General features: G+C 42.9%; 1 protein-coding gene across 1 annotated transcript in view; it reads right to left on the bottom strand.

Moving 5' to 3' along the window:
* Nucleotides 1-8,348: 8,348 nt before the first annotated feature.
* LOC103800878 overlaps nucleotides 8,349-19,348 on the bottom strand; it is a gene marked incomplete at both ends in the record, with an annotated part of 37,096 nt that continues 26,096 nt past the window's right edge. The window contains 2 exons of the mRNA XM_009073269.1: nucleotides 8,349-8,480; nucleotides 14,216-14,341. Of these exons, the coding sequence (XP_009071517.1) occupies nucleotides 8,349-8,480; nucleotides 14,216-14,341 (258 nt within the window). The remainder of the gene's footprint in view (nucleotides 8,481-14,215; nucleotides 14,342-19,348) is intronic.

Genomic DNA, 19,348 nt, shown 5'->3' with positions numbered 1-19,348 from the left:
GGAATCTTTTGGAGACCACAGTGAGGTTGTATTTCTTCTTCCAGCCAGGTCACTCCATGCTGCAGCTCACTGCCTGCACTGCTGTGGGACAGGGGACAGTGGCAATATTTAACACTGGTGCTGTCATTATATCCTTCAGAAAGTCACAGCTAAGCACAGAAATCCAAGCAAACCCCTTCTACATTTGTCCCCAAAAGTGTGATACGAATTTTTATTCTTTTTTTTAGGGAATAGGAGAAAATTAACTCTATCCCAGCCAAAAACAGGAGACTACAGTATTGTGTATGAGCAGACCATAATCTAAAACTAAAACTCTCTGTCATTTCGAAAGATGATACCCCAAAGAGGGAACCTAAGCAAACACTACCTCCTGGAGGGCCCAGCAAATTGTCAGAGAAAGGAGTGATCTCTTACTGCAGTGAAAGAAATACAGATTTATTTCTTTCTCTCAGTTTTATGAGCAACTTTGTGCTACAGATGAAAGAGCAAGTATGAAAAGTAACCTGAAATATACAACAAATTTATTCCACTTTGGTTTACTAGCAAAAACCAGTGACAGGTCAACACAAATTGAAACATCTGTGCTTTAGTAGTGCCTAATAAATAGACATGCAGTGCAGTTTATGTCCACAGTATAATTGATATGATTATAGCCTATAATTAGCAATTTTAAGATACAGTCATCACCATCCTTCTAAAATTCAGTTATCCTTAATTTAATCCCATTCCAGTACAGTTAAATCAGAAATTCAGTCCTACAGTGAGAATGGATGGCTGAGGAAGTTGGGGCTGTTCAGCCTGGAGAAGAGAAGGTTGTGTGGAGACCTCAGAGCAACCTGCAGGAGCTGAAGAGGCTACAGGGAAGCTGGAGAGGGGACTCTGTGTTAGGAACTGCAGTGATAGGACAAGGGGCAATGGGTACACATTCAAAGAAGGAAATTTAGATTAGATATCAGGAAAGTTTTCCCTGTGAGGCTGGTGAGATGCTGGCCCAGGTTGCCCAGGGAGGCTGTGGTTGCCCCAACCCTGGCAGTGTTCACAGCCAGGTTGGATGAGCCTTGAGCAACCTGCTCTGGTGGGAGGTGTCCCTGCCCAGGGCAGGGGGCTGGGACTAGATGATCTCTAAAGTCCACTCCAAACCCTTAACATTCTATGGTTCTGATGACAGACCTTCAGGTTGAAGGCTTTGTTGGTCTGGGGGAGGTTTCTTAGCTGTAGGTTTTGGAGGGTTTTTTTGTAGCTTTTTTTTTTTTTTTTTGAGCTTAGAGTTGGGCACTGATTCACAACTGGAGAGTGTAAATGAAATCTCAGCAGTGAAGTAATTAGGGAGTGTTAAATCACTGGGATATTTTTCAATATACTTTTCAAGAAAAATAGAAGCAATTTGCCCAACTGCCTCTGCACATCACTTGGCATGGAACTGCCCTATCTGTGTCACCATGATCTAAAATAAGACACCACAAAATAACACAAGGAAACACTAGGTGAAAAGCTTCACAGATTTAACTTATTCTCCTAGATCAAATCCTTTGATAAACACATTGTCTGCTCCACCACTTATCTAGATTAACGCAGTGTGAGTGCTTTATTTGCATTGATACACTCTCCATGAAAACACACAATGTCTCAGAATTTTAAGCCTGAGCACACTGACAGAATTCCCAACCGCTAAATCAGAGCAAAAAGGAGTGACCAGTGATGATGCAATCGGAATAGACAAGAAACAAACATTAGAATGGGTTCCAAATAAAAACAAATAAAGCAAAACAAAGCATAAATTACTGGGGGGAAACTCCCTCCACCACCAGTGATCAGTGTTTTCTTGCTAAGGTCACTGCTTAATCTAAATTGCAAGTGAGATTAATGACATTAAGAGTTATGAATAACCAAGATGCCTGCTTAGTTATTGAAATCTGCAGCATGGGAAACCCACTGCAAAGACAACAAAAGAGGCCCCTGCACGGTGCTGCTGGGGATGCCTGGGGGGGCACAGCCTTTCAGAGGTCAGCAGTGAATTACGACCAGCAACGTGAGAACTAAACAGCCCAGAAGATTCCACGTACACAAGTGTTTTCTGAAATTAAGGAGCCATACAAAGAGGGAGATTATGTGTCTGAGAGCCAAGCACACCCCCGAGTGTGGAAGTCTCTCTCCACGGTGGCTGTGCAGGGATCTCACTGAAGATTTGCCTACCACACAGACCAGCAGAGGAGACACGAGTTAAGGTTCAAGGGCATCCAAACCCCTGTGGAAAGCTCTTCATCCACATCACTTCATGCAGTCTGTCATTTGCTCCTCTGCTTTTCCCTCCTGCTGAGGAACAGACACTTCAATTTTGATTTTGGTCTTACTACTGTAAGAATGAAGCCTGAATTCACTGCTTCACAAACAAAACTTTCAAGCCCTGTTTTCCAAATTTCTGGCCTGGCCTTCAGCCTGGGACCACAAGCATAACCACCCCAAAGGAGGGAGTTTGTTTTACAGCTGAACATGCCTCTGTAGACCACGTCCATGAGCCAAATGCCCAAAGCTCTGCGGACATTTCCAAGCACCAGAGCTACAGAACTGCCATCACAGACAATAGGATCTTATCTTGCTTCCATACTTCTTTCTAAGCCTTTAAACATCCCAAGGTGCAAGATCCCTATGACAGCTGGAGCCAGATTTGTTAGGAAAGGAGCAGCCTAATGCCAGGAGGGGACTGACATTTTTAAGGGCTTTCATGCACCTACTCCTGGCTGACAAGATCAGTGCACATAACACTCTGCAGGGGCACCCTGCTGCACGAGATTTCAGGAAGCAGAATCCAAAGGTCTCTTGGCCTCAGGGCCTAAGAGAAGAATTGGATTATGAAAATGCAGGATGAAGAAATCAGACAAGAACAGTATTCCCACCTGGTGTATGTCTTTGCTGTGGCTGCCAGGGATGGGTGGCCAAATGACTTCCTTAAGCAGCCAGCTTAGAGCTTCAATTTGATTTCCAAAGAGCTAACGGAAAATTGGCTTGAAGTATTTTGAGTGTTTTTCAAGTGCTTCTTTATGCTTTTGCTTTGAGAAGATTTAGCATTAGGAGTGCCACAAAAGCACTGGTCATATTTAAGCATAACACTAATTATTGAGAAATACAAAACACACCTGACTCAACAGTTTTAGCCCATGTATTACCTGCTCTGGGATAAAAGGTGATCCCCTACCAGCCATCCACCCTTCTCAGAGCATCAAGCTCCTGTGGCATCCTTGGAGCTGTCACCACGCATGTCACAGCACCAAGGAACAGCAACCCAAACCAGGTGTATAATTTCTGTCCTGAACCTGTACAGCCATGGTTTTGTGGGATGCAAGATGATCAATGCTATTCTAAATCTCCTTGTGGATGGATTAATTAGCCCCCTACCAGCCATCCACCCTTCTCAGAGCATCAAGCTCCTGTGGCATCCTTGGAGCTGTCACCACGCATGTCACAGCACCAAGGAACAGCAACCCAAACCAGGTGTATAATTTCTGTCCTGAACCTGTACAGCCATGGTTTTGTGGGATGCAAGATGATCAATGCTATTCTAAATCTCCTTGTGGATGGATTAATTAGCGTAATGACATATTTCACGCTGCTGAACCTGTTAGAGCAGCAAGGAAATTACCATATATTGCCTGAGGGAACCTGTAAAATACACAGGAATAACAAGCAAACAGGGAGCTACCACTGCCCTTTTGTCCACTGTCACATACTGAGAGAAGCTTTACAACACACACAAATAATTGCTCACTTTGAGCACAAACATGCAGGCAGAATGTACCCCAGAGAGTCCAAACCTGAACAAAGACATAGCTAGAAAACAGGTAACATTTCCCACTTCTGCCAAGCATCCATTAATGCTTTGCCTTTTCAAATGCAGTTACTGGAAGCTGTTTGTTGCATTGCTGCTGTTTCTTGGAAGCATCTCCTGTGCCAGCACACAACATGTGGGTCTCCACCCTTCCCATCCTACACACAGGACTGTCCTCCCCAGTCATGGCTTCACCCAAAGAAGCCTGAAGGATCCAGTTCCTCACCTGGAGACCCCACCAGACCAGTCCCACACCCAGCTACAAGAACATGCACTTGGTCCACAATGATTTAGGCTTGAAACACAGTAGAAATTCCCAGATTTGATTCTATTACTCAGTAATAGGCTGAAGAGATCTAAGCTGGACAACACAAAGCATCCTCCTGCCTGGGGCTGAGCACTCCTGAGCACACCACTCAGGAGATAATCTTTAAAAACCTGGAATGGGGGAAATGAATCAAGAGCAGGACCGTGGCTCATTCCTATCCATTTGTTGGACAAATTTGTTACAGAGTGGCTGGTTATGTGGAAGGTATTCTTCTGTTGTGTTTCAAAACATGGTAGATGCTTTTCATGGTATCAGCCACAAAACCTCAACAAAAATCCTTGGCTTTTGTTCCCAAGACCTAAACAACCTCATTTCAATGCCTTCATTCTGTTGCTATTGTTAAAAGGCTCATTCCTATCCATTTGTTGGACAAATTTGTTACAGAGTGGCTGGTTATGTGGAAGGTATTCTTCTGTTGTGTTTCAAAACATGGTAGATGCTTTTCATGGTATCAGCCACAAAACCTCAACAAAAATCCTTGGCTTTTGTTCCCAAGACCTAAACAACCTCATTTCAATGCCTTCATTCTGTTGCTATTGTTAAAAAAATATATAAAAAAAAAAAAAAAAAAAAAAATCACTTGTGCACCAGACAATCCAGGCACACATTAGATGTACACTACTGTCCAGTTCACATAATACACATAAAAACTACAAAACCACATCTTCCTCCTCAAAAAAATCCCCAACCCCCCCAAAAACCCTCAAACTCCCACACTTTGGAAAGAAAGAGGCCTTGACATAGCATTTGTATCCCTCACATCTATTTCTCATCTCTTCCTTGCTCAGTCCAACAACTACAACTTAACATAGTAACACATTCTTAAGGGTTAAATTCATTCAAAGCCAAACACCTTGTGTTTTTGAATCACATTTAACCCCTTCTTGGTTTTGATTACATCATTAAAAACAACTCAGCATAGGATTATCAGTGTTGGCCATAAATAAAGGCAATACATTGATTTTTATTACCTTAGTTTTACACCAAGTCTCTCTAAAAGCAGAAAACTTGTTTTCAACATGTGATCAAGCACATAAAACCCAGAAGTCATAAAGCTCAGCTTTTTTTTCTTCTGTGTGACACCAATTATTCAGCTTTGTTTCCTCCCAGGGAAGTATTATGAAACGTATTGGATACCAACAACACAGAAAGCAGAGGTTTCTCTAAAGACTGTTGTAACTATTTTGCTCTCAGAAAGATTTGTTGCTGTGCTTCCAATTGGTTCCAGGCTTATTTCAGGAAAATTAGGTTAGACAGAAATGTGTATTTAATTTCAGAGATTCAGAGACCAGCAGGAGTTCCCTGTCTGTCCAAAGTATCTCAGAATGATCTGACTCCAGGCTGGTTTAGCTTTGGAAAGAAAACTGACCCCTTATCTGGCAACAAGTAGAACTCACCTCTCCATTCACATCAGCCACATAGAAAAATCTCAGGTGTAACTTTCAAACAGGTACTGAGGTTACAGGTGAGGACATGCACAGAAACATCATTTGGCTTTTGCCCTACAGAACAGATCATTCCCATCTCTCTTCCTCACAGGACAACCAAAGGGATGGATCAGCTCCTCAGAGCCTTTCCAGCTCTGTCTGTGGGGCTTCCATAAAGAACCAGTTACTCTCTCTAGCAATATTTCAGCACTTCTCCCAAGTTATGAAGTGTCTGTGGCACAGTTCATGATGAGACCATCATAATCACAGAGGAGGCTGAAATGCCCCAAGGATCCACACTGCAGACAATTCTGCAGTGGCACAGTAGTTGCAGAAGTTCAGCACCTTGCCCAGGCAGTTGCCATAAATGTGACAAAGTGAAACATAACCCCAATTTGCAGGCTATTACTTCCCATGGCTGATTTGACTTGATACACACACGAATCACATAAAAACGCAAGATAGCCTCAGAAGGATTTACATAAGGAGCTGATTATAACAGCAAACAGCTATTTGGACAGTAATATATTTGCTCTTCGAGAGGAAGCAAGAATTATCTTTTGTCCCACAGATAACTCTAATTCTCACCTCTGTGTGCATCTTAATTGCCATTCAGATCTGTGAGAGTCTGTGTTCACGTTACAGAAAGAACAAACGCACAAGTTCAGCTGTGGAGAAAGAGGACTGCTATTCTCAAGGCATCACAAGGATGGCTGCCAGTGTACATTTGGGTCAGTGACATCCTAGGCTGGATTTTGGCTCTGCATTAAGCAGTTCTACTAATATTACAGGTTTCCCAGAGAGTCTGTGGACTCCCCATCCCTGGAAGTGCTCAAGGCCAGGTTGGATGGAGCTCTGAGCAACCTGGTCCAGTGGAAGTTGTCCCTGCCCATGGCAGGGGGGTTGGAACTAGATGAACTTTAAGGTCAACTTCAGCCCAAACCATCTAACAATTCTATGATTCTACTTAATTACACCATTGTTTACTCTATCCAAGAGTTTGTTCTGCACACACAGACATTTACATTATTAAACATACTATGTCAGTATCAAAACAAAACAGACACTTCAGAGGCACAAGCCAATCTACATATGTCAGCACAGCAGCTCTGCTTGTGTGCAGAGTTCTAAAATTATTTCTCCTCTCTTTCAAGCTGAGTTCTAGTCAACAGGAAAAAAACCAAAACCCACCATGTGTTTTGGTGGTTTCAATTTGGATTTGTAAACAATAGTCATCTGTGACTACACTAAAACATGCACAGAATGTGAAACTCAGCCCAGGGTGTCCATCAAGTTCTAACAATTTTGGATGATGCTCTGGAAAGAGACAACATCTTGGGGTGAGTATTTTGTAACTTACAACCTCACCTGCCTATTTCTCTCCATTTTAAGAGAATAACCATCTTGTCTACCCTTCAATTCAGATAATTTTCTCCAGATGATAGAACTTAAACCCTGGTGCAAAACAGGCCCTGGAGAACTTCTGTTCCCCACCAATTACACACAGGTTAAACAAAGTGGGTCCAGCACAGTATTGTGTAGGAACACTACACAGGGCCTAACTGCTTTACAACAAGTACATACACTAAAAGTATATTTTCTGATCAAAATAATCAGAAGTTTAGAAGATACAGTTATTCAGTGTGTTTCCTAGATAGACTGTGGATGTTTTTTTCAGCAGCACTTGCTAATAGCTAACTCAAGCATTCTTCCACAGCACAACGTATTTGTTGTGCATGTTTTAATTCACAACTCAGAGTATCCTCCTGCTGACAGCAGCATCTTTTGACATTTCTGAACAGACTTTAGTGGAATAACTGTATTTCCCATGGCATCTCCTGTCTTGTATCCTACTTGTCACAACCTGCCAATCCGTATTGGTGGGGTGGGGAATGCTGCTCTCCAGGGAGTGCCCATTTCATACTCTCAGCTGTGCTGTGACCTTTTCCATTAATAGATGTCACAAGAAGGGCAGGCCTTGATTGCCAAGCCACAACAGCAGGCTGGTTAATCGCCCACAGACAGGAGTCAGCTGAAGCTCTGACATGAATATCCAAACACATCTTGTCTAGACTATATTTGAGACGGGAAGGTTGGAATTAGATGACCTTTAAGGTCCCTTCCAACCCAAATCACTCTATGACATACTCAGTTTGGGGTTTTTCCAAGCAAAAAACCTCCAGGCCACCTATCAAACACTATGGCAACAATCAATACAAACCTGAAGGAGTGAAACGTTTAAATTTGAACTCAATATAATACAACATTTCTTCAGCAAGGGCAAAACCAAGCTGAACCTCTTCCTTCAGTACTGACAATAACAATGCAAATCAGTAGTGTGGAGTGGGAAGAGGCTGGCAGCACCTGAAGAGGAATGAGTAGAACAATCCTCTTGAATATGGCCTGATTTTGCACAGTTTCATGCAAAAAAAACCAAAACAAAACAAACAAACTTGAACTTCAAGAAAGGAAAATATTGTGGAAAAAAACCAAAACCCTAGGACAATATTAATTTAAAATAGTAGGAAAACTCAGCATAGTAATAACCAGTGTAGCCCAAGCTCCCTCTTCTGGTATTTTGGAGTAAATATACTGGATTAGGCAAGTCTGGATAGTTTACATTCAGGTTCAAAACCTAGCAGCAAGATTCATATAACTTACTGAAAACACCTATTAAAGTTATTCAGCTTCTTTCAAACTAGTAGCATTTTCCTAAGCAATGGATGTACAGATATAGAAATGCATTGTAATGTATGAAATAACACAATACCTCTTTTTTTCCCTTGTGAAATTTTCAGTGTCTTGAGCAGGCAGTTCTACACCATCACCAGGGGCTGCAGCCAAAGGTACATCCTCAGAAACGACGTTATCAACTTCTTTGCAGCTATCAGGCTTGGAAGTGCTGCAAAATAATTATTAAAAATAAGCTGACAAATTTCAGAAGTGCCCATGAAGCTTTAGTGAAGTCTCTTCAAGAGGGGAAATTTGGCTGGATATATAAGGAGCTCTAAGGAGCACATGATCCCCTCTCCAATTCCATCTCTGTCCCACCTCACACAAATTACTTCTTCCTACAAACCTTATTTCACTTATTTTCTCAGATGACCACCTAATCAATAATACTGCAAAGCTCTGACAGCTCTTATAGACCATAACATTAACTGCCAGAGGAATGTAACTGTATATGAAATTAGTAAAACAGATAAACCACTTTGCAGTTTTCACACAGCCCTTTCTCCCCAGTGTACAACGTAAACATTCCATTAAGTGACTTGTCTTTCAGCAAAATAACTAAAATCTGGGACTAAAGAATTCTCTTACTTTCAAAGCTTTCTCTATGCTCTAAAACTAAACACACAGTAATCCCGGAACTCATTACCTGAATGTTAAGATTACAGGACTGTAATGCTGCTGTAGCTGTTAATTCCTACAAGACCCTCTGCTCAGCAAAACCCCACAAAGACCCGTACCCACAGGCAGGACTGTAACCACACTACTTCCCCTGCCCCTGGCCACACTCATTAAACCACTGACAGAAATGGAACTAAATAACCCATGACTTCATGTCTCAAAAGCAGAAGCAGTGTAGGGTCTTGTCACACCACGCTGTCCCTTCCAGGGCACCTCTGACATTCCAGAGGGACACAGGTGTCCTGGGGTGGCAACCACACACAGCAGCCTCCCCTCCTGCCAACGTCTGCTCCCAGAGACACAGACACAAATGTTTATGGAAATGCTGATGGAATCAGACCTTGGTTGGGAAGTTTCTTTTAGGTTTCCTGAACTAAATATAAACAACCTTAGCCATTCCTTTTACAAATTTCTCTGCCTTTCCCCTAATAATTACACTGGAATTGCAGAAGGCAGAATGAAGTGTGTTAGTCATCAAGAGTATAGTAAGGTTCAAGGACAGGCTGTTCCTTTCTTTAGAACCATGTATGCAAACTGGGGACAAGCCTAAGCCACATCCCTACCTTTAGTGACAATGCACAGGAGCATGAGAACAGCTATTTCCCAAAGTGCTTATCCACTGAGTTAATAAAATCAAGAAAGCTCTTTCTGAGAGTAGTTTAGCTTGATTAGCTTATATCCATGAACCTGTTCTGTGCCATATGGGATAACTACCCAGTTATTTCTTCCAAGGAATTATCTCTGCTTTATGTGCTTACTCCTTCCTTCCTTCCTTCCTTCCTCCCTTTCTCCAGTTTGTCCAAACTTGCCTGACACTGACATAGACATCCTAAACTTTCAGTCACATCCAGTTAATACAAATAAATAATTAATTATTAAAAAGCAATCTGCTTCCTTTTGCATGCAAAGGCCTTTGTCCTTTGCTAAAAATGTCTCAGTCCTAATATAGTAACAGCATCCCATCTACACAAAGGCAATGTGACTATATAGGGGCACACGGAGATCAGCAAAAGTAAGATTTTAAAGCAAAAAAAGTAAACGGCTAAAAATAAGCGAATGCTGAACATCTGTTTGGAGAGGAAACAAAGAATTGCAAAACCCAAACAATTCACAAGAGGGCTCAGCCAAGCAAGAATACCAAAGGCACATGAAATGATGGCCCTGGTGTTAAGCACACACAAAACCTTCCCAGTTAACTGCTTACAGTAGCACCTGTTCCCTTCTCACCCACACTCTTCACTCAGGCCCCAGTGACCTCCTGCAGCCCTTCAGCTTCTCCTTTTAAGTCTTCACACATCAAATGAAACAATTTTCAGAGATATATCTTGCCTAACATCATCCCTACTGCTAAGCAAAACTTGCTACCAAAACACAGACATTTTTAGAGGAGCTCTGCTCCCTGGCCCTCAAAAAGCACAGGGCTTATTTTGATGTGGTTTACAGTACCTGTATGTGTTGCAATCCACAAGTAATGTGAATGCCCCTTCACCTTTCCAAGCTCCATTTTCACCATCAAACATTGAAATCCCAAAGACCACTCCTGACAAGCCTCAGCTGCCTTGCTTGAAAGAGTGGACTTATAAAGGCACACAGATGAGATGCAGCTGGTACTTGTTTTTCCTCTGACATCTCTCACTACCACGAGTACCAGGAGGTATCCACTTGTGCCCCATAGCACAGGGTACCACAGGCTGCCTCCACTTCTCCACTGCCATCACTCTGAGAGATTCACAGCACCAAGTGTTGAGTGAGCCCATGAGAAGCAAGTTGTGAGCCTAATTACACCAATCTGGGGCTAATACTGCCACATCATCATTTTGGCGCATGGTTTGCAAGTAGAACTGCAGCAGCATAGAGCTACTGGTTATTGCCCATCAGCAGATGGGCATTACCTGCAGGAAATGCTGTCCACTGGGGCACAGTTAGCTCTTAAGGGACCAGCAGAAGCAGAGCAGCCCAGAAATGGCACAGACTGCACAAACTGAGGCAGAGTAGCACAGAATAGCACCCCTGTCCAAAACACAGACACTGTGTCCACTCTCCAGCCTAAGACTGCATCAACTCAGGTACATGTATCAACTCATGGTACTTGTATCAGCTCAGACATGAACTGGCTGCCCTAAAACCTCTGCCTCTCCACAGATGTTATTAAAAGAAGCTTTGTCATTAAACTTAGTTCCCAACTAATATTCTAAAGGTTGCAGGGAACACAAAGACACTGCTCAGAAATGTTTCACACCTCTAGCCACGGAGCCAGCTAAGCTGTGGTCTTGTACAGCCAGGGCACTTCTTTGCCTTCTCTGCCTTTCCAATCCAAACACTCCTCCTGTAACACAGAAGTCCTGTTGCAGAGCTCTGCACCTGCAGTGTAAAGAGAAAGCTGTGTCTAGCCAAGATTTCTCCTAGTGCAACTTGTACTGGCAAATCAGAGTGAACTTGGCCTTTCATTGCTAAACAAAAACGCTTGGCAGAATAGCCAGTGAACTTTTTACCTAATTCTTTTCAGGGCAATTTTTTGCAGATCCAGTAAATAAAATCTTACTGAGCAGACGATATGATGTTGTTCCTGATCAATATGTCATCAGCAGGAGAGAGGCAGATAGTCATCCTCAAAAAGCAAAACAAAGATACAGTTTCTTGACTGGACAGATGGAGGGACAACCTGATCTCTCACTATGCTGTGCCATCTGGAAGCCATTTAGCCCAAACTGGCCCCCACCTTACACACACCATTATTTTTCCCTGTCAAAGAACACACCATCTGCATTACGTGATGCCCCTGATAGGGAAATACATGGAAACAAAAGGAAATGACTAGCAAATAACTAAAATATTGAGGGAAAACACTTTATAATCATACTTTACTGCAGACAGACTGGAATAGCATCGTATCATTCAGCAGCCCTGGTAAACATTTCAAAAGCCTAGTGCAGAGACACCCAGTAGGCATCACATGTGTGTGCATTAGGGAATTTGATCCAGTCATATTGAAAAGCAGTGGTGCAGTGTGTCTACATAAAATGCCAAAAAAGCAGGAGCTTTAATATGATCATCTGAGAGAGGCAATAACCTTCTCCATGACACAGGTATAATAAAGCATATATTATAAAAATAAGGCCATGGTATGAAACAACAAACACCACTGAAGCTCTTCCCTTGGACAAGAAAAGCCCAGTCCTGCTATTTCTGATCCTTGTTGTGAGCATAATCTCATGGGTTTTAAGAGTACTACTTTCATTTGCTACTGACACTGTGTTGTTACCAGTTCAGGTCTGACCAAACCACAGGGAAGTCAGCAGAGTTGTTACTGCAGGAAGAGAGTTGTACTGTAACTGTTCAGAATGGAGCTAAAGCAGAGGTCCAGCTGCACTGATTTAACCCCTCTTGTGCCAACCAGCTGCACCTGGGGGTGGGCACACGTGGCAACTACTGAATTTCTACTGCTGGGACACCAGGAAACAGCTCTTCAAGGCTCACAGAGAAGTTGGCAAGGGCCAACAACCTGGACAGGAAAGACAGGTGCAAGGAGAACAGGTAGGCTTTTGTATCTAAAGCTGAACAATGGTGCAAAATAAAGGAGTAAGGAAAACAAACACTGTCAGGAATTAACTTGTGCAGCATTAAAAGAAATAAACAAAATAATTAAAATCAACATAGAAGAACTACCCGCAGACAGCTTCACTCCAGCTGGCCACAGTGTATTTCTCTCTCACTTTCCTCTTTTTCAGGAACTGGAAAACTACATACATCCATGCTGAATATCCCTGGTTTGCAACATCTTAGCCCTGAACAAATCCTTGCAGCTTCCTCAAGGTCAGGATATGGAAACAAGAGCCAGATCCTGCAGCTGCTGCACAGTCTGTGTGCCCTCACCCCTACTGGGCTCAGCCACCCTGCATGGGGTAAGCACAGCTCAGCACCAGCACTCACAGCCTCTGCAACTGGCATGGAGCAAGGAACCCTGAGAGCAACTTTTGGACACTAACAGTTAACCATTTTAAAGACAGGAGTTATGAAGTAGATCAGAATAAAAGGTATCATATGATTAACTCAAAATTCCAGACTGAGAGGAGAATGTGAACAGTGTGAATCCAGGAGGTTTGCAAGAAGCAGTGAGTTACAGCAGTCCAAGATTGCTCTCCCTAACTGTTCCCTAAGGTAACATTTAATGATAGACAGTTTGTGTGCCTTTTCCCCTGCAAATAGCAAACTATCACCCCGAGGGCACAGAATCTTCTATTTCAGACTGTAGACCAGAGACCATATATAAATCTTCCTGGCACTTTTGGCATTAGTCTTTTTTTATGACTCTGCATTCAGAAAGTAGCTCACAGCTCCACCTCAATTACTGCTCACTCTTTTCTAACTGCCTTGCTACGATGGCCAACAATCCATTAGCAGGAAAAAAAAACCAGAATCCACAAAACCCCATCAGTAACCCAATTACATTTGTTAAAAACAAAGAAACACAACTCTTTGAGTAAAAAACTTACAAGAACTGGAAGAAATCCACATCATTAGCTTCCCACTGTAAGCTTCTCTAGATCATCTTACTCCAACTGTAGGAAAAAGTTTGTTTCTCACAGACTCACTCAGCCAGCATTAGTGACTAACCAGCTTAGGGACTGGTGGCAGACCAGTATGGGCTAAACAGCAAAGTCACCCAGCTTTTAAGGTGGATTGAGCAAACCACACAATGTCCCTTCTGCCTTTGATGGCATGTTATTGTGACTTTGGCTAACAAATTTAATGCTAGCTTAAATATACTGTGCATGTTTACACTCCACTGAACTCACAATGATTGAAGGGCACACACACCCTACAAGGCTTCCTCTATTGTTGGAAGTTAAGACAAATAAATTATGCCCAAAGATCCCGACAACCCCACTGCCACCAGCACAAATCAACAGTTTCCCTTCCCAGTGCAAGCAAAAGCAGGCAAAAAGGCCAGAGTCCAACAGAGATGAGGTACCTGAATGCTTTATAACCAGCTGTTAAGGAACTTCTCAGGATTAAAGAAAATGCCCAAAGGATCAGTAATAATCAAGTAAAAAAGTACAAGCACCTAAAAAAATATAGGGTGCATATTGCACCTTCGCATGTCATGACCCTCCTGTGTGCTGAAGCGATACAATCTCGGGGAAAGGTAAACAGCACCTTCCTCTGAAGGCTTTGATAAGGGAAGACTGAAATTCTGTGCTCCAGGTGCACAGCTCTGTACCATACCTTGCTGCAGTCAGCTCAGCAGCATCTGCAGGCTCAACATTTCCAAACGGCACAGAATCAGCTAAGGGTTGCTCAGAAGGATCGAGGGGAGAAGCCAACCGTGTATCATCACCTGGCCCAGGAGGGCTGTGGAGAGAAAAGACATGGAAAAAGGTAGATTTAGAGGTCTGAGTTATTGCAGAATTATCTTTATTTGCCTGTCCAAGTCCCCAGACTTTAGCATACAAGTGCTAACTTGTGTTTCACGGAATGCAGAGAAAGTTGGCATTAATATAAGTTGCTTTTGTGCACAGCCCTGCTGTTCCCAAACGACTGAAGTCTCTGGATTTTTGTCTGAGTTACAACTGAAGGAGCAATAAAACAGTCCAAGCTAACAGCAAATTAGCCCCATTTTTATTCTGATTATAAAAAGGAAATGAAAAATTGAGCTGCTGCTAGAACAAGAGAAATGGCAAGACTTCCTCACCCAGAAACCACATAACACACAAGGAGCTCACGGCTGGATTTCACCTGCCATAAGGTTGTGGGGAGCTCATCAGTGGGGACACAGAGTCAGAGGTGACCTGGGTACTGTGTGGAGCATACACAGCCTTGTCCCATTCCATGTACACAAAGGGATAGCACCATACACAGGTGGATTTGAGGTGTATAAACTTAAAACTGTCACTCAGCATTTGGGATTTCAGCCTAAAAATAAAAAGCCCTAAATCACAGAACTCAGCTTTAACTCTAAACAATTACTTCCTTACCTAACTTCAAGGAGAAGATCCAGTATGTTTATCTACTGAAGTTTCATTTTTGAGCAAAGAACAAAACAAAGGGTTAAACTCCACCACCAGTGTTATTCTAGTAATGACTGAAGGTTTCCATCTGAATGTACTCACACTTCTCATATTTTATCTAAAGGATTCTGTAACACGTGGGAAAACCAATTACAACACTGAGCAATTAACTGTCCTCATGTTCTCTGGTTTAACCACTCCTAAGGGCTCAGCCTGCTCTAGGAAACTCTGAGCCAAGGTGTTTCCAAGTTCTAAAGTCCTCTGGTTCCTTTATTAGCATAAAGGAAGCAGTTTTCACTCATTGCCGAGTTGCAGATACAGCACAAACTGGGGTGTCCTCAGTGCTTTGCCTTAAAATGAGTGTTTAGAAAGTAAATTTTGAGAACAGCACTTTGCAAGTTGTTTTTTACATGCATAATGATTAAAATGAGCAGGTGGTGAGTTTTGTCCTGGCTATGACAGAGCACTGAGGGTATTCCCAGTGAACACGTGGGAAGAGCAGCACAAGCCCAGACTGCAATTGAAGCTGGTGTACTGGTGTGCCCCAATGTGGTGAGAAGCCACGTGTTTGCCCACCACCACTCACATCTCCCAGGCAGTGATTTTCATATAGTCTCTGGACAAGGTAACCTGAACCTCAGGCTTGGGGAGGTGATGGTGAAGCTGCTCCTTGCCAAGCCACCCTGCTCTGTGCCACACAAACAATGAAGCTATCCAAAAGCTGCTCAGACGAGTTCCACAACTGACATTCCTGGGCATCACAACCGCCTTGGGCTGGCAGGCGCCTGCCACCAGGGCCCTGCTGTCAGCCCTCTGCAGCCTTTTAGGCCAATTTGTTTCAAGAACTGAGCTCTGTAAAAAAGGCCACGAGCTTTTTCCATTCCATTGCCTGAATTCTGGGTCAAGTCTGGAGGAGGATCTACATGAAATTACTTCCAAATTCTACTTATGACAAGCATGACCGAAATAGTTTTCAAAGGAAAATACCTCAGAGTTTAACAAGCAGTTGCTGCCCAACAGCTGCAGTGAGCACACTAAATACAGCCCAAGGACCAAGGGGTACAGTCTCTTATTAGTGTGTCACAAGTGAAAGACACTGGCCATCAAGTGTCCTTATGCTCTTGAGTTTCACAATTTCATTTTTAAGACCTCTACTTATCCTTGAAAAGAGATTTTCCAAGTCACTGTTGGAAGGCAGGTATGCAAATAACAATTTTCAGGCAAAGCTTGACCCACAAGAGTCATTAAATATTGATGGATGAATGAGAAATGACTTCATCAACCTATGTCATTTCTGCTGTTTAAACACAGCAGGTCTGACCTCTGTCTGTGTGGACAGGTTTCAAACCAAGGCAGAAAATTAAGACACATAGAGGAGCACAACTTTACATGTGTGGACACAGAGGCAGTGAGGGATGGCTGCTCTGGTGGGTCTGTTTGCTGCTCTCCCCCTGACATCCATGAGATGCAAACCCTAAACCTCTAATTTCATAGGAAAGTTATAAAACGCTTTGACATTGGTGCTGGAGACATGAGGCAGCTATGGGTCTTGGCATTTACTCCCTGTCCATGTTTTTCCAATCAGGAGAGCTGGATGTGGCTCCCTTTGAACAGTCAACAATAGCTCCAAGTTTACTCCAAAGGAAACCAATAAGCATTTCAAACTCTGCTATCTCCTAGTCCCAAACATTTGGTTGCTTTTAATGAGATAACAATAAGATTTATGGATCCTGCTCTTACTCCAGAAACCTCTGGAAAATGGCACCAACTACAAGGCAGGACTGAGCTCTCATCATCTGCTATTGCATCTTCCTCAAGGAATGAAATGTTGCTCGCTGGGTACAGCAAGGCTCACAGACAAAATCCTCTTGATTTCATACTTGGCTTTCTAATAACTTGGGCCAAAGAGTCAATTTTTTGAGCCTCACTTTACCCATACATAAGGAAAAATATTAATCAGGCACCGAAAAATACTGAGAGGAGTTGCTATTGCTGTTAAGTTCCTGCACTACAATTCTTTGGAGAGGAAAGAGATCTAGCAGCACATTTATCAGTTCAAACTCATTTATTCAAACACATTAGACCTCGTAAAATTTGTTCCATTTTATTAATTCCTTCATAATGCTAATTTTACCTTCTTATATTTTATTTTATAGCTTATCTCATACATTAGCCACATTCACTGAAATAAACTGGATCTGTAGGAAATCCAACATAACCTGTTATAGTAACTCTATGCACCTTCTTTAAGAAGTATTTTCATGATTATTGGGACTCCTGTCAATATGATTTAGGGAGAAGGAGGTAAGAAGCTATTTCTCAGATTAGAAATCAACACTATTAGTATCAGAAACTAAAACTAAACTTGTTCAGCAAACAGCCCAAAAGTGCTGCACAAGATACAAGCAGAGGATCAAAAACAAACAGAACCCTCTTTCCCCACCCTGTACTACTTCTTATGAGGTAATTTAAAATCCATTTAAATACCAACAGAATTTTAGGGAAAATATCAGATGCTAAGATTGAAATGGAAAGTCTGACTTGATTTCCCAGTGAACTAAGGAGACATCCATACAACCAAATGATGTCCCACAGGACAAGTCCATATGCCAGCAACAGCTTTAAAAGCACAGACACAGGGATGACTGGGGGTCACTTTTGCTGGTCAATATGCATAGATATAGCCAAGGTTTTACTTTTACCAGCTAAACACACACTCTATGTCAAAAGCTCAGGTTTGGGGAAATACGCTGCCTTTTGTAAACCCAACAAAAGACTCACTTATGCATTTCAATATGTGATTTTGGAAAAATCTCTCAAATTCCTTCTGTACTCTGAAGAAGAAACTATGCCTTAAGTGCCTCACACCAGCACTTTGCATTTAGACTGCAGGACCTCCTGCATGCCTCGGCCAGGCTGAGTCCTGCTGAGCTGGGTGCTGTGCAAACACAGTAATAAAGGTATCCCAGAGATGAACTGGCACGTACTAATTAAAACCAAATCAAATCACTGTCATACAGGGGACACATGGGTTTGATGCCTAGCGCATGATGGCAATTCTCCACTTCTGGAAAAAAAAAAAGGCATTGTGACTAAGATACCAGAACTAGCTCCTGGGGGAATTATTGCAGTGCCTGAGATTTCCATGCTGTTCCTCTGAGTGGGACTGGAGCACTGAGCAGAACAGGTCCAGGGAGAGACAGCCCAGCCCAGAGTCACACCTGACATCCTCCTGGCCAAGAAGCAGGACCAGCTGCATCTCCCAAAGGCTGAGAGTTGTCTGCAGTCCCTGTGGAAACACACGGCTGTGCTCCCATCAGCAAGGCAGTCCCTTCCCTGCCTGCAGATTTCCATGCTAGTAACGCAAGAAAGGAAAACAAGCGCAGAAACTGCATTCTGGAGACGTGAAAGCATCTTTTTGAAGGACCCCCCCTATGGAAAGCAGCCCCAGAAAACCAGCTGCAGAACAGCGGCAATCCCTGCAGGTAACTCCAAGGACCTGCCAGGGTGGGAGCAGAGCATTGCTGCTGTCAGACATCCACTCGAGGGATGGAGAGTCACTCTCCGAAGTGACACCGTTCTGGCAGTGCTTGTGGAAACCCTGACAAGACAGAGGAGTTATCTCGGCAGGGCAGGGTGTTAGTCACACATTACCTGAGGGCCTGCACTTCCCCTCTCACCCAACCTTTCCTGCTTACAAATCCCTTAATTTCTGTAATGTGTCTACCCAGATTGATCATCGATTTGATTCATCATTGCTTTGTCATAACCAAAAACTAGAAAAGTATAGTTGTGTTTTGTTGGGGGTTTTTTTGGTCTGAGTATTCCACATGACTGTGGTCACATTAAAACCAAAGGTGAGTTATTAAACACCATTATTTTAGATTAAAACACTGAAGGGGACTGAAACACACGTTACAGTACTACTCCCTTCGCGAGCTAAGAGAGAGACAGCAGAAAGCCACATAAAAGTGTCAGAAGTATAAATCATGCCTGCACAGGATGAATAAGCATATTTGCTGTAGGAACTGTCAACCATTCTAAAAAGCCTATCACGTCACCACGGAGCAGCTTTTAGAGCCTCGGAAGGGCTTTCGGTCATGCCCTGATGTCACTGCTGCAGAATTCCAAAGTTTCCAAATTCCGACGAGTAAACCTGAAGCAGAAGTTTCTCAGTGCAAACAACACACACACAGAAAGTCTCCTCCCTCCAGCAGAAACCCCAAACCCAACCAGAAATCCATGGCAAGAGCCACAGAACCATCCAGGTTTTTTGGGAGGTAAGGAGAGTTAATCCTCACCCAGTGCTGGAAGCACCGTGGGAACCGGAGAAAAAGTTTCCAAAAGTTAT

The sequence above is a fragment of the Acanthisitta chloris genome, unplaced genomic scaffold, assembly GCF_000695815.1.
Source record: "Acanthisitta chloris isolate BGI_N310 unplaced genomic scaffold, ASM69581v1 scaffold29254, whole genome shotgun sequence".
In the NCBI taxonomy this organism is placed as follows: domain Eukaryota; kingdom Metazoa; phylum Chordata; class Aves; order Passeriformes; family Acanthisittidae; genus Acanthisitta; species Acanthisitta chloris.
Note: the sequence above shows the minus strand (reverse complement) of the source record. Positions and strands in the feature narration are given on the sequence as shown.